We start from the raw sequence: 24,663 nt of genomic DNA, 5'->3' as shown, positions 1-24,663 counted from the left end.
GCATTTTTACATTTTAATTCAACTTTACCTGCATTTAGCTTCCAGTTGAAAGATAACTCACTCGACCACTGAGCCACCGTGGCTCCATCCTAATTCCTCACTTTTTTAATTTATATTATTCTATTACTTACTTATTCATTTATTGCTGCTATAATATATATAATATAATTGTTTTTTATGGAAGAGTATTAGGGCCACAAAATTAAGCAAAAATAAAAAAATCTAACTTTTCCGAAAATTCTGACTTTAATCTCAGATTTTAATCTTAGAATTCTGACTTTAATATCAGAATACTGACATTAATCTCAGAATTCAGATTTTAATCTTAGACTTTAATATCAGAATTCTGACTTTAATCTTAGAATTCTGTTTTTAATCTTAGAATTCTGACTAATCTCAGATTTATCTTACAATTCTGACTTTAATATATATAATATATACAATTACAATTAACAACATTAATTTTCCCAGAATTCTGACTTTAATCTCAGATTTAAATCTTAGAATTCTGACTTTAATCTCAGACTTTAATATCAGAATTCTGACTAATCCCAGATTTTAATCTCAGAATTCTGACTTTAACCTCAGACTTTAATCTTAGAATTACTTTATTTACACGTGTCCCTAATGCGCTTCCGTAGTTTGTTGCATGTCATACATGAATACTTTATTTTTAAAAATGAACATACACGTGATTACGGAGATTCCTCCTCCCGTTCCTCCTCCTCTCTCCGTGTGTGTGTGTGTGTGTGTGTGTGTGTGTGTGTGTGTGTGTGTGTGTGTGTGTGTGTGTGTGTGTGTGTGTGTGTGTGTGTGTGTGTGTGTGTGATTCTCCTCCTCGCATTGGTCAACCACAGATCCTGTGCTGCTGTGACAGGGCGGAAATCCAAGCTCGCGCCGGAGTTCACGCACAAACTCAAGTGAGTGAATGTGTGTGTGTTTGTTTGCGTGAGTGTGTGTGTGTGTGTGTTTGCGTGAGTGTGTGTCTTTACCAGCTGCTACTACTTCTGCTGCTGTTTTTAGGAGGTGAGTTACTCTGTTCAAGTGTTTTAAAATGTGCTTCTTTCTCTCTGAGGACGCGCCCTTTTCCAAAGTAACCGAGGACCAACGTCAAAGCGCGGGTCTCGTGCAGCGTGTGTGTGTGTGTGTTCTTAGTGCAACACTCCTGACACGACTTAGCGCGACAACAACAACAACAACAACAACAACAACAGTAGCCGCGCACTTTCGCTACAGTTTACACTTGAGTTACACACAAGACCAGTGTTTGTGTCAGAAAAGCGCTTACACAGTAGCGAACACACACACACACACACACACACACACACACACACACACACACACTCACACACTCAGCAGTTCACTTTGACACAAAACTGTTTCAATTCCCTTCAGTGTGTGAATGTGTGTGTGTGTGCGCGCGTGCTACTGTGTAACCGCTTTTCTGACACTGGTCTTGTCAGGACCCGTAGTCCTCATCGAGACCAAAACCTGGTTTCAGTGCGTGTTTTTTTCTGAAACCCTGCTTTAAGTTTAGCCCTAATTATGTCAATTGTGGTTAGTTTGAGGTTAGATTTTGGTTTAGAAAAATGGCTTCTGAAGCTTTTACCATTGAATATTAAAAGGGTTTTTGTCGGTCAAAAAAAGCATTTAAAGGATTGTCAAATGTTGCAGAGCTGCAACTGATAATGATCTGCATCATGGATTCATCCATTAATGGAGTCATGGTTTGTTCCATAACATTGAAAAATTATCACTTTTAAGAGCCCGAAAACATCTGAGAACTTGTTTTTCATTTGACTAGAATCCGAATCCGTCATCCATTAATCCATAAATGTTTAGGCTAAAAACTATAATCTCCCTGAACAACATGAAGCATTTTTATTTTTCAGTGTTGACTATTCTTACGTTATTGTTTTCCCAGAGTTGTTGACTTTGGCCTTAAATACTACAAAAAATATGGTGTTTTTCAAAGAATAATTGGACATCGACGCAGCTGTTGGATCGTAATCTGTTAATTTATTTAATAACACTTTATAGTAACTGCAACAACAAATATTATTTGGCCTAATCCGTTTGTTGTTTGTCCGTAAAATGACATTACTCAGTCTTTAATCTGAGAATTCTGACTATAAACTCAGACTTTAATCTCAGAATTCTGACATAATCTCAGACTTTAATCTCAGAATTCTGACTATAAAGTCAGACTTTAATCTCAGAATTCTGACCTTAATCTCAGACATTTAAACTCGGACTTTAATCTCGGAATTCTGACGATAATCTCAGACTTCAATCTCAGAATTGTAAAAAAAAACTCAGCATGTATAACATGTCACAGGACATACAGATTATCTTGCTTAACCTTAACCTTATTATCTTTGACCAAATATGCTGGGGTGTAATAATCTCATAGTTGACTTTACTGACGACAGTCGTTTATTTTTCCACTCAAACTCCAAAGGAAGAGGAACAGATTACAAAGAACCACAGTTTTATCTCAGCGCCACAACAGCACAACTCGTTTTTACGTCATTTTTCAGAAATGAAAGTATTAAAAGAGGCTCCCACTGACGACACATAATCTACCACACACACACACACACACACTATCAGTCATAAACACAAAACACACAGTAATTCATTGATCGCGGAGTAAATAAAACACCTCTTTATCTAAAGCTACATGTACGCACACATGAACATGTGGACCGACTCGTCTGCGACACAACCACCAGATTATTTTACTACCGTCTGTCAATCACACGATCGTCAATCATGTCAGAGCTGTAACCCGTGATTACGTTCACTGTTGATTAATGTGCAGATATTTTCTGTGTCATCACTTTCAGACCGAGAGAAACGTCACGATAAATGAAGTCTTTAGGCTTCTTGTGATTTGTGATATTTCACTGCAGGGATTATTATTATTATTATTATTATTATTAATAATAAAAAAAAACATGACTTTTCAACATTTGGATTAAGCCAAATAATAATTGTTGTTACTATAAAGTGTTATTCAATAAATTAACAGATTACGAGCCGACAGCTGCGTTGACGACCAATTATTCTTTGAAAAACACCATATTTTTTAGTATTTAAGGCTAAAATCAACAAGTTTGGGAAAATAATAAGGTAAGAAAAGTCAATTCCTCAAAAATAAACATTAAAATTCTGAGATTTAAATCTGAGTTTAATGTCTGAGATAAAAGTCAGAATTCTGAGGAAAAAAGGTCTGAATTCTGAGATTCAAGTCTGAGATTATGTTAGAATTCTGAGATTCAAGTCTGAGATTATAATCAGAATTCTGAGATTAAAGTTTGAGTTTAAATGTCTGAGATTATAGTTAGAATTCTGACTTTAATCTCATACATTAAATTTAGACTTTAATCTCAGAATTCTAACTATAATCTCAGACTTTAATCTCAGAATTCTGACTTTAATCCCAGAATTCTGATTATAATCTCACAATTGTGATAATATCAGACTTTAATCTCAGAATTCTGACTTTAATCTCAGACATGAAACTCAGACTTTAATCTCAGAATTCTAACTATAATCTCAGACTTTAATCTCAGAATTCTGACTTTAATATCAGACATTAAACTCGTCGAGTCTGCGTCAGCTCCGTTTCTTTCTTCCTTTGAAGTTTCAGTGGAAAAACAAAACCGCTCGGTCATGATTGAGTTAAACCCCGGTCAGCTGTTAGAGCAGCTCAACAATGACATGGCAGAAAAAGCAGCACGCGTGTGTCACGGCTGATACGTCACACGTGGTTATTACACCACAACGTTTTTAGATAAGATAACGCGGTTACGGTTAAGCAACGCAATCTACTGTACGTCCTGTGACGGATTATACGTGCAGGTCAAAGGTCAACGCACGAGCTGAAGTCAGTAAACTGCTGCGGTTAATAGTTAACTCTGCCTGAGTCATTGTTGCTAAAATAACTTCATTTAAATTCAAGTGTGCTTGATTTATAACATGAATAAACATTGAATAACATGAATAAACATTAGGAGTCAATGATGTCCATCATTAGTCTGTGGTCTCCTCCACTAGCACATGATGTCAATTTTGTTGATTCTGTTCCTGTTTTAGAGGGAAATATGCAATAAAGTGTGGAACACATGACCTGACAGGAGCGTACGACCGTTAACAACACTTTTGTGCCGAGTCATTTCAAAGACATCGTCGTCCAACTTCGTAAAAAATATTGTTCTCCCTTAAAAGAAGAAGTAAAAAGCCCAAACCTGACTCGGCTAAAGTGCTTTTGCTGATTTTGAACAAGTGGCCACCAGTCGTGGTGTCACCAGTAAAACTGAACACTGACATTTGTGTTTTTCACAATGTTTTGCAAAGTTCCGAGATGTCACATTGGAAGACGCTAGCTGTCAATCATACTCATGTATTTTAAACTCAGAATTTTGACTTTAATCCCAGACTTTAAACTCAGTATTCTGACTTTAATCTCAGCATTCTGACTTTAATCTCAAGACTTTAATCTCAGCATTCTGACTTTAATCTCAGACTTTAAAACTCACTATTCTAACTTTAATCTCAGACTTTAATCTCAGACTTGAAAACTCAGTATTCTAACTTTCATCTCAGACTTTAATCTCAGAATTTAAACTCGGTATTCTAACTTTAATCTCAAACTTTAAACTCGGTATTCTGACTTTAATCTCAAACTTTAAACTAGGTATTCTCACTTTAATCTCAAACTTTAAACTTGGTATTCTGACTTTAATCTCAAACTTCAAACTCGGTATTCTCACTTTAATCTCAAACTTTAAACTAGGTATTCTCACTTTAATCTCAGAATTCAGACTTTAATTTCAGAACTCAGACTTTTTGTATCAGAATTCTGACTTTAATCTCAGAATTTAAACTCGGTATTCTGACTTTAATCTCAGAATTCTGACTTCAATCTCATACTTAAACTCAGTATTCTCACTTTAATCTCAGAATTCTGCCTTTAATCTCAGAAATGTCTCAGAATTCTGACTTTAATCTCAGAATTCTGACTTTAATCTCAGAATTTAAACTCAGTATTCTGACTTTAATTTCAGAATTCTGACTTTGATCTCATACTTAAACTCAGTATTCTCACTTTACTCTCAGAATTTGGATTTTAATCTCAAAATTTTGACTTTAATCTCAGAATTCTGAGTTTAATCTCACCTGGCCAAACAGGGATTATGAAAATCTCATTCAAATGAATAAACTGACCAGAACTGAACTGGATTCACGTGTTCTCCCAGCAGGGCGAGCTTTATATAAAGTCTCTGCACACACACACGCACACACGCACACACACGCAAACACACACACACACACGCACACACACACACACACACACACACACACACACACACACACACACACACACACACACACACACACACACACAGTAATTCAGCGTAGCTCCCTGTGAGGCCTGCTCAGGACACAGACACAATGGACCTTTATGAAAAGCTCACAGTTCTTTAACTTCTGCTAATCTCACTGTTTGACTGTCGTCTTGTAAAAGTCTTTTTCCTCTTTGCGCCTCACACACTCTCTCTTCTCGTCATATGACCAGCTCACAGTCTGACAGCAGGGTGAGAGGTGACGGAGCTGCACCATCAACACATTTTAATTACAACAACTGCAGAGTTTTCTCTTGCCATTGTGTAGTTTTCACTTTCTCAAGAATCTGCTATTGATTGAAAGTGTTTTTTCTGACGGCTTTAACTGTAACTGCCAGCTTTTTCTTTTCCCTTTCTCCGACTGAAGGAACGCAGAGATTACACAGCGCTCTTTTTCTTCTTCTTCTGCCTCGTGTAAAGAGAGAGACGTGCTGGAAGCGTTTGTATTTTCACACCGTAGCTTATTGTGTTTTAATGGCAATTCTACAAAGTGTTGCAAAACGGATTATATTCTGACCTTTTTAAGATGAAATCAGATGAGATTTCAGGGGAAAAACGGTTTCTGGTAAGAATTCATTCATTCATTCAGGCAGTCTCTATTTAAAATAATAATAATAATAAGTATTATATTCTGGTTTCTTTGGTCTTTTATAACTAAGAAGCTTTAAAAAAAAAAGTTTGAGTGTTTTTAACAAGTTTTCAGTGAATGTGAATATTTTCTACTTTCTGTGATTTTTCAGCTTCTTAAATATGAATATTTCCTACTTTCTTTCATTTTTCAGCTTCTTAAATGTGAATATTTTCCAATTTCTGTCATTTTCAGCTTCTTAATGTGAATATGTTCCAGTTTCTGCCATTTTGAAGCAATACTTTCTAGTTTCAGTGATTTTTCAGCTTCTTAAATGTGAATATTTTCTAGTTTCTGTCATTTTTCAGCTTCTTAAATGTGAATATTTTCTACTTTCCGTGCCGTACTTTTACTCTGTTTCCAATAAAAAATGATGACGCATTGGAACATTTTATTTATAAAAGTTAAAAATCCATTTCCTTCCTCATAAGTGGAGCAGTTTACAGAGATTTGCCATTTTTTCCCTTTTAAAGCAGCGAGGAAGTGAAACTCTTGAGTGCTCATGACTCACTCAGCCTTTACATGAGTTTGATTTCATTAAGATCTTCTTCAATCACCAAAACTTACTGTTTTTTTCTTTCCAGAAAGAGAGCTGTAACAGAAGAAGTCCCTGCCACGATGAATCCTCGTCTTCTCCTCCCCACGATGTCACGATGGATTACTCCAAACCCCCAAAACCTGTCAAATCTGGACCGACGAATGTGAAAGTCCTGGTTCTGATGTGATTTTACAACTGCGCGATCACAGAACTGAGTGCTGCCAGTCATGTTGGAGCCAGGACCCGTGCACGAGGGAGTCCTGTCAGGTGGTTCGCCGTCCTTCTACGTCCACGTCTACGTCGTTCCGCCGCCGCCGCCGCACCTGTGCCGAAAAACACGCAGTGACCTCGGAGTTTCCCGTGGAGGCTGTTGCCGCGATTACCCGCGGAGAGCACGCTACGCTGTGCAGAGTCCACGCATGTTTGGTCAATGTCAACTCACTGGATAGATTATATTTTTACTGGGATTAAATGAAAGACATGTGCTGCCTGGAAATTGAATTAAAGACCAAAAGTGCTGTAGAAAGTCTGTCCCCGATGGGATAAGAACTGGAAAAACTTTAAACCGTACAAGACTGTGGACAACACAAATACTTTTTTGGAGTGCTACTCTTCTTCCCATCATGCATTGCTCCGCCAGGAAGAAACGTCTCACGCGCGACTCCGATTTCTCTGCGATCGTGGTTCCCTCCATGTACGGCTCCGGTTACCTGGACTACACGGTGGAGACCCACGCGTCCAGGTCCATGAAGGTCATGGACGAGTTCAGGCAGCACGAGATGCTGTGTGACCTGGTCCTGCACGTCACCTACAAGGAGAGGACGGTGGACTTCAAGGTAGACGCTACTCAAGTTTAAACATGATTAAATACTCAATATCAATGAATGTAATTAGAGAAACCTCTATTTATTATTACGGATGAGGATCTGGGCCACACAGCAAAAAAATATTTGAGTTCTGACTTTAAAACTGAGAATTCTGACTCTATTCTCACAGTTCTGACTTCATTCTCAGAAGTTGAGAGCTGAGAATTCTGACTTAAAAACTGAAAATTCTGACTTTTAAACTAAGATTTCTGACTTTAAAATCAGAATTATGACTTCATTCTCAGAAGTTGACAGCTGAGAATTCTGACTTTAAACTCGGGATTCTGACTTTAAAACTCAAAATTCTTTAAACTCAGAATTCAGACTTTATTATTGGAATTATGACTTATAGACTCAGAATTATGACTTTAAACTGAGAAGTCCAACTTTATTCTCAAAATTCTCACTTTAAAACTCAGAATTCTAACTTTAAACTCAGAATTCTCACTTTAAACTTCAGAATGCTCACTTAAAACTTCAGAATCCTGACTTCATACTCAGAATTCTGACTATTCTCAAAATTCAGACTTTATTCTCAGAATTCTGACTTTAAAACTGAGAATTCTGACTTTAAACTGAGAAGTCCAACTTTGTTCTCAAAATTCTCACTTTAAAACTCAGAATTCTCACTTTGAACTTCAGAATTCTGATTTTAAAACTCAGAGATCTGTCTTTAAAAGCCAGAATTCTCACTTTAAAACTCCAGAACTCTGACTTTATTCTCAAAATTCTGACTTTATTGAGTCTAAAGTTTAAATTCAGTACTCATATCTTTTTCCTGTGTGGCCTTAATCCTCTTCCGTAATTTATACTCCATTTTCGTCACAAATGTTATTAGTCACTAGTTATTTTTTCAGGCTTAATCCAAAATAGACCATTTGAGATAGATGAGTGGCATTTTCACTATTTCCATGTGTCTGCCGTGACTTCTGATCACTTGCTTTGCCGGATAATCCTGACTGATTAGACCAAAGACAATGATTTATATTTTACTCGTGTACAATGCCAGTCTGTTTCACTGATTGTGAACTCTTTCTCTTGTCCTCAGGTGCACAGGGTGGTCCTGGCCTCCTGCAGCCCCTACTTCAGGGCCATGTTCACCAGCAGCTTCAAAGAGCGTCACGCCTCGGAGATCACCCTGCGCGATGTTTGCCCTCAAGTGGTGGGGAGGCTCATCGACTTCGCTTACACCTCCCACATCACAGTGGGAGAGAAATGTGTGCTGCATGTTCTTTTGGCCGCCATGAGGTAAACACACATAAACAGTGGCACGCCGCGTTTGGAAAGATCATCCTCGGCCGTTTGTAAACAGCCGAAAAACACTCGCTGTGCTCGGATGTTTACATACACTGCATGGTGCAGTAATGGTTCTTTTTTTTCCTCCCTCCCCCTCAAGATATCAGATGGAAGATGTTGCCAAGGCCTGCTGCGATTTCCTCAACAAACATCTGGAGCCGGCCAACGTCATAGGCATCGCCCGCTTCGCCGAGGAGATCGGCTGCACGGAGCTGCACCAGAGCTGCAGAGAGTACATCAACATCCACTTCAACGAGGTGAGACAGTAAAGTACACGTTAAAAATGTCACGTCATGGTTATTATTATTGTGACTGCAGTTTTGGTGGATTTGTCAGGACTTTGTTATGACCTTTATAAACCTGCATTGTACATTAACAGATGGAGCTTTAATTTTCTGCCATGTCATAGTGAAACAGCAGCTTTAAGTGTGTGTGTGTGTGTGTGTGTGTGTGTGTGTGTGTGTGTGTGTGTGTGTGTGTGTGTGTGTGTGTGTGTGTGTGTGTGTGTGTGTGTGTGTGTGTGTGTGTGTGTGTGTGTGTGTGTGTGTGTGTGTGTGTGTGTGTGTGTGTGTGTGTGTGAACATGTCTGACATACAGAGCATACCTTTGTTGACACTGTCCCAAACATTTATCATCATGTGTGGAACAGTATTTGCCAGTGGGTAAATGAATGGTTTGTTTAAAACATCAAATTGACATTTTATTCTGACTTACATAATTTGCTATGAAGTCACTTAAATATTCTATAGATTTAGATTATATATATATATGTGTATATGTTTTTATATAAATATATGTGTGTGTATATATATATGCATACATGTGTGTGTGTATATATATGTGTATGTATATATGTATGTGTGTGTATATATATATATATACACATATATATGCATACATATGTGTGTGTGTATATATGTATGTATATATGTATGTGTGTATACATATGCATATATATGCATACGTGTGTGTGTATATATTTATGTATATATGTGTGTGTATATGTATGTATATATGTGTGTGTGTATAGGTATGTATATATGTATGTGTATACATGTATATATGAATACATATATATATATATATATATATATATATATATATATATATATATGCATACATATACACATATATGTATGCATATATATAAATATAAAATGAAAACAAGATTGTTTCCTAAAAACCTTGAAATTATTTTTGCCCACAAACCAAAACGATTCAGTTTTATTTATTCATTTATTTATTTATTTATGTATTATACGCCAGAATATAGTTTACAAAAAAAACACAAAAATAATATGGAATTAATTTAATAATACATTTTTAGACAGAATAAAAACAAGATTTAATAAATAATTTCTCACAATACTTGCATACAAGGTGTCCTGTGCAGCATTAAGGAGGGTTGATTGGCAGACATCGAATAAACCACCCTTATTTATGTTTATGTGACTTTATATAATTGCTTTAAATTTAAAGAAATCATCTCCTTTTAGCAGCTTTAGAGCAAGTCTTTAATTATAGACTTAAGGTAAGAGTCTCGACGCCTTAAAGCAGTCGACGTGTGAAGTGGAAGCTTCCTATACAAACCTTAGTGAACAGGTTCTTTCAACTGGAAGGTTGACGTTGATCCTCAGAGGGTTTGACAAGTGGACGATGTGGCATTGAGACAAGGAAGCGCTTTATAGATAAAAATCATTATCTTTGACGTGAATCTGATACGTAAAGGAACAAAGACGAAGAAGGAGGACACACACACACACACACACAGAGTGGTGAAAGAAAATATACTCGGCTGAAACTTTGGACAGTAGATGTTTTTAAATCCCACACACACACTGAGCCTTTTCATCCCCCAGTCTTTAAAAGCAGGATTAAAATGTCGTCCGTCTTACCTCGCCTGACTCCTGTCGCGTCTCTTTTGTCTCAGGTGACGAAAGTGGACGAGTTCTTCAGTCTGTCTCACTGCCAGCTGCTGGAGCTCATCAGTCAGGACAGCATCAAGGTTCTTTGTGAGTCTGAGGTGCGTGTCAACTGTGTGTACTCTATATATGTGTGTGTGCTACTAAGACACTATGGTAATCTCTGTATTATGATTACACCAGGTGTACAAGGCCTGCACAGACTGGGTCGGCTGGGACACGGAGAGCAGGGCCCAGTATCTGCACGCCCTCCTCAATGCAGTTCACATCTACGCTCTGCCTCCTAAGTTTCTGAAGAACCAGCTCCAGTCGTGCCCCATCCTCAGCAAGGTAAACATACACATAATGAAAATATGAGTCGTCCAGTAATGCTTTCAGATAAAAGCCAACCTAGGACATTATTGGCACTTTCCCCCTTACAAGCTTTCTGCAGGAACTGGCTTATGGCAATTTGCCGTGGGAATAATACACAATAACTCCTTATATGGACATCCTGAGGGGGTGTGCATTTATAGGTTGTATATTCAGGCTTTAAAGTAGCAATAATTGTGCAGAAGTCGCAAAATTAGAGCGTTTCTCTTTTGTTTTTATTGATTAAAACGAGGCCAGTCCGATTTAAACATTTGCTTGCAGTACTTTACAGTACTTTTTGCTCACGTGTGTTTATATAGTTGGTCAAAGATCACCTTTTTTGCATATTGCACATTCTTATACCTTCTGTTTGTACTGTATGTTTAAGCATAGTCATGGAAAACAAAGCAGCTGTGTTCTCAGGGTTAAGGTTGCAGCGCGTAACGTTACGTAATTTCTGTTTCCCCGGCGACCAAACGGGAGGCGTAATAACAACAGAAGTTATGCCACTGCAGCTTTAAAAGTCTTAAATAATCCACATAATTTAGTCTTATCTTACTAAAGTAAATTGCATATGTATATACATATATATATATATATATATATATATATATATATATATATATATATATATATATATATATGTATCTGTATATGTGTATATATGTATGTATCTATGTATATATGTAAATATATATGTATGTATCTATGTGTGTATATATATATATATATATATATACAGTACAGACCAAAAGTTTGGACACACCTTTCCATTTACTTGAATGAGGAAGTGTGTCCAAACTTTTGGTCTGTACTGTATATATATTTTATATTTATATATGTATGTGTAAAGATATATGTATATATATTTGTGTATATATATTTTATGTGTATATATTCCTATATATATATACATGTATATGTGTATGTGTATATGTATATGTATATATATATGTATATACATATGTATATGTATGTATATGTATGTATATATATATGTATATACATATGTATGTATATATATATATATATGTATGTATGTATATATATTTGTATATATATGTATATGTATATATATATATATATGTATATTTATTGTTTTTCAGAATAAAACAAGAACATAAGACAAACAGATAATAGGAAAAAAAGACCCTCACTTTACCCACTGTCTTTTATTTTGGAACACAGGCCAACTCCTGTAAGGACTTCCTGTCTAAGATCTTCCAGGACATGACGCTGAGGAAACTGCCGCCTCCACCCAACCGCGGCACTCAGCTCATCTATGTGGCTGGAGGGTACTTTAACTCATCACTCACTCTTCCACTGCATTCATTTGTTCACTTTGGGAACATTGAAGTGAAGGAAATCCACAGGGAGTTACATGCTGCCCCCTAGTGGCTGTTAGCAAGTCATCCACACTGTTTTTTTCTTAAAAGGTGGAGTGGTATTCATCTTTTTTTCATCATTTTTAGATCACATGTGATGCACTTTTCTTTCTTTCTGTGGCCAGGTACCGGCAACAGTCGCTGCCGTCCATGGAGGCCTACGACCCCAAGAAGAACATGTGGCTGAAACTGGCCGACATGGGCACGCCATGCAGCGGCCTGGGAGCCTGCACTCTGTTTGGACTGCTCTACACGGTCGGTTTATACACTACCGTTCAAAAGTTGAATGAATCAGAAATACACTCTATACATTGTTAATGTGGTAAACGACTATTCTCGCTGTAAACGTCTGGTTTTTAATGGAATATGTACATAGGTGTATAGAGGCCCATTTCCAGTGTTCTAATGGTACATTGTGTTTGCTAATCACGTTAGCAGCGCACCAAGTTCTACAACATTAGTCTCAATTTCTGTCGTGATATTTTATCACTTTTTTAAAAGTCATCTAATCCCCGTCTTCATGACTCCAGGTCGGCGGCAGGAACCTGTCGCTGGACAACAACACCGAGTCCAGCTCGCTGTGCTGCTACAACCCCATGACCAACCAGTGGAGCCAGCGCGCCGCGCTCCACGTCCCCAGGAACCGGGTGGCGGTGGGCGTGGTGGACGGCTGCATCTACGCCGTCGGGGGCTCGCACGGAACGACGCATCACAACACGGTGGAGAGGTGAGACGACGAGAAATTAAGGAACAATTTGATTTTAATGACGTCTAATTTCCCAGGATAAATCAAATATTTTCACACACGCTCTAAAACTGTGCATAATGGCAGGTGAAGAGCCGTCATTCAACCCTGAAGAGCAGTCAAACGTTCTCAGCTCTGCCCTTTTTAGTCGTCGTCTTAATTAAAGACATCAACGTGGGCTCTTTGAAAAAACGTGTTGAAACACACTTCCCAGGAATGTCAGCCTTGTCGGGAATGCTTTGTGTTAGTTTCCACCGTAGAAGCGGGGAGGAGTTCTAAAGCTGCCGTTATGAATTAAAAAAAAACCTCTGTCAAAGGCTGTCAAATCTGATAATAAAGTCTTGATTTTTCACCACATCTAAAGCAGCCTGACTTCAAATGTAACACCGTAGTAAAGATATTGTGATGAATCCTGGTCACAGGAGAGTAGAGATTAGAACTCGCTCGACATCAAACTACTGAAAATAAAACGCCGGAAGGGAGATCAGAGCTTTTCTCGTCAAATAAAAAGTAGGCGACGCTCTCGCAGATGGTTCCCAAGTGATTCTGAGATTCAACAGTCGTGAAGCGGAAACGTTGTGGTCATTGTCAGAAGCACAGTGACCCGTTGTGGTTTTCTCTAATATTTAGGGCGGGCAATAAAAATATCCGACACCTTCTTATCTGCACTTCACAGCTGGACCTGAGCCAACGTCAACAACAGAGCCGCTAACTGTTTTACTCATTAACCACATTAACTACAGAACGTGCAGTCCTACCTGCCTCATACTGTGACTTATATCGCGATAATATCATACTGTGACATATATCATGATAATATCGTACTGTGACTTATATATCATGATAATATAATGTGACATATCATGATAATATCATACTGTGACATATCGTGATAATATACTGAGACTTATATATCATGATAATATCATGCTGTGACTTATATATCATATCATACTGTGACATATCATGATAATATCATACTGTGACATATGATAATATCATACTGTGACTTATATATCATAATATCTTACTGTGACTTATATCATGATAATATCATACTGTGACTTATATATCATGATAATATCATACTGTGACTTATATATCATGATAATATCATCCTGTGACATATCATGCTAATATACTGTGACTTATATCATGATAATATCATACTGTGACTTATATATCATGATAATATCATACTGTGACTTATATATCATGATAATATCATCCTGTGACATATGCTAATATACTGTGACTTATATCATGATAATATCATACTGTGACATATCATGCTAATATACTGTGACTTATATATCATGATAATATCATACTGTGACTTATATATCATGATAATATCATCCTGTGACATATGCTAATATACTGTGACTTATATCATGATAATATCATACTGTGACATATCATGCTAATAAACTGTGACTTATATATCATGATATCATACTGTGACTTATATATCATGATAATATCATACTGTGACATATGCTAATATACCGTGACATATATCATAATATCATACTGTGACTTATATATCATGATAATATCATACTCTGACATATACTAATATACTGTTACTTGCATATCATGATCATATCATACTGTGACTTATATATCGTGATATGTCGCCACCTTAAAATTTGCCATTAAGAGGTGGCTAATTTAGCTTAGCATAAAGAAATACAAGGTAAAACAGTGAGTCCGCCTCTGTGCAAAAACTCCATGTTTATTTATTGTTTGTGTGTAGATATATTGTATGTTGTTCTTGTAACTTAAAGAGTGGACGGTTGTGTCCATATGTGTCCCAGTGATTGACATCAGCGCCCCCTTGTGACCGTCATGAGGAGGACAAAGTGGTAGAAGATGAATGAATGTTGAACAATAGTTTACAGACTCTCTCAAAGCCACTTGAGTCAAGTCACAGCGTCTTTAGCCTCTAATAAAGCTCATCAAACACGTTCGTGAGATTAACCTAATCCACTTAAACTTGACTGAGTCGGTTACTTTTAACGCCAGCTTTCCCTTCCTCAAACACTTGTTGTGTTGAATTAGTTATTATATATAATTGCCTAATGTGTCTAACATAATCTGGATTATTGACACACTGACAACAACCTCTCTGTTACACCTGTTTGATTTTATTTGATTTAATTTGCAGGTGGGATCCAGAGTCCAACCGCTGGTCCTTTGTTTGCCCGATGTCGGTGGCTCGCCTGGGGGCCGGCGTGGCGGCGTGCGGGGGGGCTCTGTACGTGGCGGGCGGCTACGACGGACACAACCGCTGGGACTCTGCGGAAAAATACCAGCCCGACACAAACACCTGGCAGCAGCTGGCTCCTATGAGCACCATTCGCAGTGGCCTGGGTGAGTGAAGGGTTATATACGTTTATTCTCTTTAGTGAGGAGGAGATTAGATGATGAAGATTTACCAAGAAATGGTATAAAATATAATATAAAAAAATAGTATAATATAATAGAAAAATAAAGATATATATATAAGATATTATCACATTTTATCATTTTCTTCAGTGTTTTTGATTTGTGTGTACAGATTGTTTTTATTATTAGATTATGTTAAATGGCGGGTTTTGTGCTGGTAGTTAAATTGTTGCTTATTTTAAGCATAAAAGGGCCAGAAAATGTCCTGTAACTAAGTGCTTTTGTCCTTTTTTCCCAGAGTAACTGTCATTATCTGGCTATTAACAATTTAAAATGGCGTTTTATTCAAAAATAACACTCGTGGTACATGAACAGATCAGCTTTTGCGTGTTAAATTTGAAATTTGAACAGTATAAAACATTTTTTTGTGTATTTTGCTTTGTGGAATGGAAACTATGTACAGGCTTTTCCCCACTTTTTCCCTTTCTGGCGTCAAAGATGCCGATTTGCCGGCTTCCTGCAACAGCGGGAGTGAAATTAACCATAATAACCTCACATTGGCTTTGACGTGCAACTTCTCAGCTTTCAGAAACTGTCTGAATTTTTCTGATCGCACAAATCGTCGCGTACTTACGGTACTGCAAAGTGCACGATTTTTGCCGTCTTGCCTAAATGCAGATATTTGCATTTCCATCAAATTCTCAAGCTTTCCCCCTCTATATGTTTTTCTTTGCAGGGCTTGTGTGTGTCAACAACTACCTGTACGCGATAGGAGGCTACGACGGCAGGCACCAGCTCTCGTCTGTGGAGCGTTACAACGTAGCCAGGAACGCGTGGGAGCCGCGGGCGTCCATGCACTGCAGCCGGAGCGCACACGGAGTGACCGTCCACCAGAGATGCATCTTTGTCCTCGGTAAGTGACATCATCATCATCATCATCATCACACCCATGACAATTTATATATTATCTCTATTTTTACTACCATTTCTTTGCAGGGTCCTTTAAATCATGGGTCATTGAAAGTGCTTAAATTTTGAGGCCTACGTCGAGTCGTAATCACTGTTATTTTGTCCGCCGTCTCTCTCTCGGCCGTTGACGCGAGAGTCCGTGCAGAATAATGAGCGAGTAAAGTCAAGAAAGAGAGCAAATGACGACGACGTGATGCCTGGTTCATTTGAAAATGAAAATGAAAATTACAAGATCTCTGATCTCTCACCAAAGACAAATAGCAGGACAGTCACGTGTCCAGATCCAGAGCTTCAGATGATGCAGATCAATAAACGTGGACGCCATCATTGGGCAAAGCGACTCTTACAAGTTGCCCTCCCGTCTGAAGCCTTGTCACTCCTTGAATTTGAGAAGATTTGGTCCTGGAAAGTCCTTGGAAAAAGGCCTTGAATTTGAACTCAACCAAGGTGTGGAAACTATCTGTGATACCTTATATAGACTAAATAAACCAGCCATTTCCAATACATTTTTACATAAATATTGTTTGGCGAACACAGTCAAGTCCCTTTTATTTTTACTAATTTTACTATAAACCATAAAAAGACAAATTAAGTGACTTGTTGAACTGTTCTCTAATGTGTGTGTGTGTGTGTGTGTTCAGGGGGCTTTAACCAGCATGGCTTCCTCTCCGGCGTCGAATGTTACTGTCCGGAGAGAAACGAGTGGACGCGCGTCACAGAGATGCCGGTTGGACGCAGCGGCATGGGCATCGCCGTTACCATGGAGCCGTGTCCTGGCAGCCTGCCACAGCCGGAGGAGGAGGACGACGGGGCCACGTAGGCAGGAGACCACGACCACGACGGGGCCACGTGGGCAGGAGACCACGACCACGACGACGGCAGCGAAAATCTGTGTTTTTGCAAGTGGTGCTGCTGCTGCTGCTTTTCAAGGGGAGGGGCTAAAGTACATTGAATAAAGAAGGCGCCCAATATGGAAAACCTGTATAACTTATATACGTCCACATACCTCGTGTATATATGTATATGTATATATATATACATATATATATATATATATATATATAAACATATATATATATGTATATATATATATATATATACATATGCCGCTCGTGCCGCACAATACTGCTGGTGTTTGAATTCTTTGAAAGACTCTTCATCTCCTCGTCTGCAGATCATACAGAAAATGAGGTAATCTTAAAGAGTAATACTATTTATTATTATAATTATTATTATTATTATCATCATCGTTTGTCCACGTGAGCGCGCGTCAGTGTTTCCTTCGTTTTTGTGCCAAGGAGGTTTCAGACGCCATGGAGTGCCATTGTTCGACGTTTGATTGATTTATATTTGTGTGTTTGTCTGTAAAGTTAATCAAAAATGTGTGAATGATATATATATATATATATATAAAAAAATCTTATTTCTCCATCTGCATTTTTGGTTTAGTCTTCTAATTCTAATTCACTGACCTCTGAAAACAGACAACACATTTTTGCATCATAAATATATTTTTATTATTGTGAACTTAATATTTTTGCATATTAATCCTTAGTGCTCTGGTGCACCCATGGTAATATTTGCCGTGGGAATAAAACACAACTTACTGTATATGGACATCCTGGGGGTGTGCGCCTTTATGGGCCATATATTCAGGCTTTACAAAATGTGTTTTTGAGTCAAAGTTATGATTGATTGATTGATTGATTGATTAATTAATTAATTAATTGATTAATTAATTGCACTTTTTAAGTAGACATAATTGTGCAGAAGTCACAAAAATAGAGCGTTTTTCTTTTGTTTTTTTCCTAAAAATGAGCCGAGCGAACTCTGAACTGTAATGTATTTCACAAATTCTATCCGATTTTAAACAGTTTGAGTACTTTTTGCTCAGGTGTGAAAATTACATTATTTTTTCATCAGGTCGTGCTGGAAAAAAGGATATAAGACACTATGTTGCACATTCTTATCGCCTCTGTATGTACTGTATATGTTTAAATATAGTCATGTAAAAAATGTCTTAACACTTTTATTTTGAAAGTCTCCAATCCAACTTGTATTCTGTAAAGCACTTGTTGACTAAAGTGCTTTACAGAATAAATCATTTGACTTTGAGGCCCCTGTACCTGTAACTGGAGTCTTAAGGATGCAATAGCACGTCTTCCACCACTAGATGGTGCAACAAGTCCAAAAATCAGCTGCACACTGCACTGTTTTTGTCTCCTGTCTTCTTCTTCATGTCAGAGATGACAGTGACAGCCTATAAATAACAGCTGTTCACCTATCGACCAAACACAATGACTCGTCCCTCTGAATATATTCTATAAATATTGGACGTTTGCTCCGTGGAAGCATTGATATTCTGTTAGTGTGTTAGTCATCGAACACACACACACACGCGTCACTATCTGCTCCTCTTCACCGTGGCCCACCTGCAATTATCGCAGCAGGCCTGAGACTATTATTCAAATGCAGCCTCTGTCTTGTGCTCATCTTCATGTCGAGATGTCTGACAGAGAAGCAGAAATGTGCTAGAGGTTGTGGATGTTGTGGAAATGTTTGTTTTTCCACGGCTCTCGTGGAATAATAGGAACGCAGGTGTGACGGTGGCCACATGTTTGACTGCGGCTCAGATTTCAAACTCGTGGACACGCACGACATTGTGATTATTGACAAAAGCGACCTGTTGGCTGATGATGAGGATGAGCAGAGATGAAGGTGTGTGTGTGTTCTTTTGCTTGCGGCATACTGAGAACCAGTGAGGGTTTTTAACCAACAAAGTGAGGTAATTTTTACGAAGTGAGGACATTTTGGCTGGTCCTCACTTTGTTTTGATGCAAATCACTTCCTTAGATCGTAAACATGCTATACTCTATACGTTTTTTAACATTGGTTCTCAATTTGGTACAAAAACCTGGTTCCACCTGCAGACATTTTATGGTACTGCACTCAGTAGTATTTTAGATGTCGTGTGTGTGTGTTTGGCCCCCACGGACGCCTCTTTTTTTATATCGACTCACTACTCACAAACAAGAGCAAGTGACTCACATGGCGAACGCATGACGCACTCGCATTTGCGCACACATACACAAATATGTGTGCGCGCACAGACGCGCGCTTGTTCCTTATCTGACTGTCCGCACATGCGCACGTGCACCATGCGCGCGTGCTGCACACTCGTGCGAAACAAAGCTGGCTGTCTCCTATTCACGCGCCATGGAAACACATTTGCCTCAATGTGTTCATTGTCTCGTGAGAGGAGAGGATGATACAGGACTCACAACCTGCGTCCGTGAACGCATCATTTAAAAACCAGGAATCGTATCGTCATTAGCAATATATGCGTTCGTGGAAGCAGATCTCAGCGGCTCTGTTATCGTTGTAAATTAGCTTGTAGCAGCAGCTACGACAAGCTCCCGCTGTGGGGAGGACGTGGACGTACGTGTGCATTTACGGCTCACGTATTAAAAAAAAATGTCTGGTTTAAATCCAGCTCGTAATAACAGTTAATGTGAACGGGCTCTGGTCTTTTTTGGGCCTGATCTAAGCTCTACTTTCCATATCTGGCAAGTTATTCAAACGTTTAGGAATTGCGTAACTGAGAAGCTAACGTCACAAACGTGCGACAACGCGCTGGTAAATCTCGTCTGTGATTGGACGCTTGTTCCGTGGAAGTCCCGAGGGGCTACCGTGATGCCAAGTCTACTGCTTTATCCTCCACACGAGGGTTGTGCGAGAACACGAATTAAAGCGTGTCGCTAGCATCGTCTCACGTGATCTTTCGTATTCCCGTAGCAGCCTCCGCGTTTAAACCACGTGAAAATGCTCAGCTTCTTAAACTGTTCTCCAAGGGCCGACGCAGACGGTGATTGGACAAAATGCGGCAAAAGCTGTCACTTCCAGGGAAGCTCAGCTTCTCTGGGAGTCAATGAAGCTGAGCATGATGCTTGGAGGAAGTTTTCTGAAAGGCGGGGCCATATTTTGATTGACAGCATTGCAGAAACAAACACAACAGTGGAGCCTTTTTCTGCCTCAGTCCTGTGTGGATTTTGCGAGGGAAGTTTGTAGACAAACAGATGGTCGTCGTGTGTTATTTGCTCAGCGATATAGAACGTTTTCATTTTTACATATGAACCGTAAATAAAAACACCATAATTATCGCTCTTCCTCGTTCTAGTTGTTGGTTTTGCAGGATTTAAGGAAGAATTTATGTATAAATAACTTCAAAGACCAGCAACCGCCACTGGTGTAGAAGGTTTTTTGTATGCTCGCGCTAGTGTACTCTTTTATCATGCTACGACACATTTTCTCTGTTATCCTTGTTTATATTAAAGTAAATTATGCCTTTACAGTTTATTTTAACCTGACTTAAGGTAAATAACGATCCATTAAGACGCTTCCTCTCTCTCTACAACCTCTGTCTGGTCCTTGAGGTTGAGTTTTACAAATATTTTACACCAAAAAGTATCTTTAAAAAGTGTTAAAATGTGCTTCCGTGTCTCTTTTTCAAGTTGGTTCACAGGTTGCAGGAAGGCTGACGGGGCCAAAGCAGCCAGTGTGTCGTATGTGAGTATTACAGCCAGGCTTATCCTGCTGGATGTGGCTTATTCGGCCTTATTTAGATTTTCACACAGGCAGGAGGTATAACTGAGCCTCTATAGAGTCTGAAGAGATGGTGACGGATGGAGTGTTTGTGTGTGTGTGTGTGTGTGGGGGGGGGTTTTAATTCTAGTGGGCCTACAGCTAGATGTGTGTGTTAAAGTGTGACCTTGGGAAGCGATGACCTCATCAACATCCCCGCCTGCAAAGCTAATCTGTTACATTTCTGAAGGATGCTAGCGACGACGGAGCCGCCCCGTGAAGGTGACATTGGCGTGGAAATCCGCCCCTCAGCGAGACACGTGCACACACATTCAAATGAGATGTGACGTCACGCGTGTGCACGGACGCATGATGCACGATTTCCACGCATGCATGCAAATACTGTCCGACGCACATAATAATAATAATAATATGTCAGAGTGTTTTCTCTCGTCTGACCTCAGATGTTGCACTTTTTTTTCTAACCAGGAAGTGATTACCTTCCACTTTATTAGGTACACAAGCCTGCTGATAAAGTGGCGGCTAACATGCTAACGGCAACCAGTTACGGTTGCACCAAGATCACCGTTCTTGCCCAGTCCGGTTCTTGATTTGAACTTCTGATTAAATATTAGTAGTTTGATGTCGAACTTTAATGACACAACGAATGCTAGCTGCTAACAGCTGTGTTGTATTCCATGCTAAATCCTCTCTCTCTCCTCTCTGGCAGGTGCCCTTGAGCAAGGCACGTCCAGCCTGAAGAACAGGAAGGAGACGGGGGGGAAAGCTGGTGAAACTGACGCGTGAGTGAAATCAATGTTACGTACTCCTCCTACATTCTACTACTATGTTCACATGATAACGTAACACAAGCGTGTACTACGCACAGATCTGTGCGAGAATATGCATTCATGACATCTTCATGTCGAGGGTATGAGAAAACAGTCGCTCAATATCAATGATTTCTCACTGATGGTTAATCTATACGTACGTTAAATGTGTCAGGATGCTATTTGACCTATATTTTTATTCTTATTTAATCATAGAAATTAGTACATCAGCACTTTTTATGGACTCTTATTGACTCTGAACCATGCAATTGTATATGTGCATCTTGAAAGTGACCTGAGAAAAGATGATTTAATGTTCTATTTCAGTATGTATTTATATTCTATTTTAATCAATGTCAACTCATTGCCACTTTGTTAGGTACACCTAATTGCATATTTAGGTATGTAGACGTGGTCAAGACAACCTACTGAAGAACAAACTGAGCGTCAAAGGGGAGAAAAAAATGTGATTTAAGTGACAAAAACAACATAAAACTTGAGGGATTTTCCACCTACAACCGTCTCAACAGTTCAAAGAAACTAATCCCCCCCAAAAAACAGAGGGAGAAAATATGCAGTGAGCTGCAGTTCAGAAGTGTGGATGCCAAAGGTCAAAGGTGAACAGTCAGAGTAGAGTAGAGTGGTACTGATGAAGTCAAATCGCTGCTGCTTCTTCTTCTTCTTTTGGTGAGAAGGTGAGAATAAGACGACCAAAAATATGGATTTAAAGGCGCCATATGTAAGAATGTTGCCAAAAACGGTTACTACATTCAAATTCAAAAATACAGAGGGCTTTTAGGTTTCGTTTTTCTGACGTAACTGGTAACCCGTGGTCGCTCGGCAGCTGAGACTCTACTGACTGCAATGATTGGTAGACAGCGTGAGGTGGCGCCACATGATTTCAAAACATAAACATGATTTGCAGTCTGCAAACTATATTTTAACGCGAATATTTTGTCTGTACTGTTGTTGTTGGTGAGTTCAGTTTGTCATATGAACATTATTCCTGAGTCTCTGTGACACATTAGGAGGATTTTATAGCCAGTTGCATTAGATTTATTACATAATGCACCTTTAAAGGTGCCATATGTAAGAATGTGGCCAGAAACGGTTTCTACATTCAAATTCAAAATACCGAGGTCTTTTAGGTTTTGTTTTTGGCGTAACTGGCAACCCGTGGTTGCTCGTGAGCTGAGACTCTACTGACTGGTAGACGGCCGTAGGTGGCGCCACATGCCAAAACATGATTTCAAAACGTAAACATGATTTGCAGTCTGCAAAAATATTTTTTTAATGCAAATATTTTGTCTGTACTGTTGTTGTTGGTGAGTTCAGTTTGTTATATGAACATTATTCCTGAGTCTCTGTGACATATTAGGAGGATTTTATGGACAGTTGCTTTAGATTTATTACATAATGCACCTTTAAATGTCATTTTTTTTAAACCTCTAACTTGAAATTTAGATTGTTTGTGACACTAAATAATCCCTTCAAACTAGATTTTGAGCACAATAAGACAACTGAGAGAGAGTTTGCCCACATGTGTGATGTTGTACGGTGTTTATTGTGTTGTTTTTCTTGTTATAATCACAGAAAAGGCTGCTGTTGCCTCTGCTTTAGTGATGGGAGCCTGCCTGTTGTGCGCCGACCGCTCAGTGTGTTCACTTCGACTGTGTTTCTCTCAGACTCGGAGGAAAGCATGAGTGGACCGTTTCAAGCTCCCCTCTCGCTGAATTGATTCTACTATGGGTCTTGTAGAAACGCGGCGCGGAAACGCAGGGGTGGCGGCCGCTCGTGTGCTTCTCATTCCGGCGTTTTTAAAACCTCTCACTGATCCGCGTTTCACACAACCGCGTCTACAAGCCCGTAATATACTTCTTTATAACACTCACGCGTTCACATTTCACGTTGACCCCCGCGTTTGTGGAAACGCACGTCTCCGGCTCACCCCCCTGTACCCAAAGGTGGTATATTCCACAATTTATTCCAGGGAAAGACTGACAGTTTTTTGGGTCATGAAGCAGCTGTTCAAGTCAGTGGTTCGCCCTCCCTCCGCAAGAATAAGGAATTAGTACATTTCAAATTAGATAACGACAAACGTTGGTGCAAGATGAGAAAAAAGTATGACAATATGTCCGCTGCACAATATAAACCACTTAAATATGGGCAGAAAAAATGTTTTAATGCTAAACAAAAACATTTATTAAAATAAAAAAAAATAAAAAAACTCATAGTGTGTATTTCAATACATTTAATATCGAGAATGTTTTGCTGTTGTATTTGTGCGCTGGAGTGAATAAGTAGAGCTAATTTCTCTTAAATTTTTTTTATTGATAGAGGCTGCAAACAATACATAAATATATATATTATATTTATATACATACACTGGATATAATTTTATTTGACTGCCATTCATCTGAACGGTCTAAACAAACCCTAATCATAACCTAAAAGCCATAAAAGTAACCAGGTTTTAAAAGTAACAGGGTTTCTGACTCATTAGAACCAGGTTTTGGGTTTCCGTGAGTACTACTGGTTATACTAGAAGAGGTCATAAAGAGGTGACAAATACAAGTACACACAAACACACAAATTTCACTTTCATTCATTTGGTTTAACCAAAACCAGTTAATGCCATAGTCTGGCTTCATTAGGACCAGGTTTTTGGTCTCTGTGAGGACTACTGGTTATGCTAGAAGAGGTCACAAAGAGGTGACAAATACAAGTACACAAACACAAATACAAGTACA

The 24,663-nt window shown here is 38.8% G+C and overlaps 1 protein-coding gene across 3 annotated transcripts; it reads left to right on the top strand.

Moving 5' to 3' along the window:
- The first annotated feature begins 867 nt into the window (after nt 1–867).
- keap1a (kelch-like ECH-associated protein 1a) lies at nt 868–17,819 on the top strand. 3 transcript variants are annotated; one of them, XM_083892509.1, is made up of 12 exons: nt 868–920; nt 6,624–7,413; nt 8,492–8,691; nt 8,840–8,996; nt 10,670–10,762; nt 10,845–10,991; nt 12,201–12,307; nt 12,523–12,652; nt 12,928–13,124; nt 15,313–15,518; nt 16,270–16,446; nt 17,144–17,819. In XM_083892509.1, exons 2-12 carry the CDS (start codon nt 7,201–7,203, stop codon nt 17,320–17,322), a joined length of 1,806 nt encoding a protein of 601 aa, XP_083748635.1. In that variant the 5' UTR covers nt 868–920; nt 6,624–7,200; the 3' UTR covers nt 17,323–17,819. The 3 variants fall into 3 exon arrangements, with proteins under 3 accessions (XP_083748635.1, XP_083748637.1, XP_083748636.1); XM_083892511.1 differs by lacking the exon at nt 17,144–17,819 and adding an exon at nt 16,530–16,933; XM_083892510.1 differs by lacking the exon at nt 868–920 and adding an exon at nt 924–1,026.
- Nucleotides 17,820–24,663: the final 6,844 nt, after the last annotated feature.

Source organism: Microchirus variegatus, assembly GCF_963457635.1.
Source record: "Microchirus variegatus genome assembly, chromosome: 7".
NCBI classification, from domain to species: Eukaryota; Metazoa; Chordata; class Actinopteri; order Pleuronectiformes; family Soleidae; genus Microchirus; species Microchirus variegatus.
This window is presented reverse-complemented; position numbering and strand designations above follow the sequence as displayed.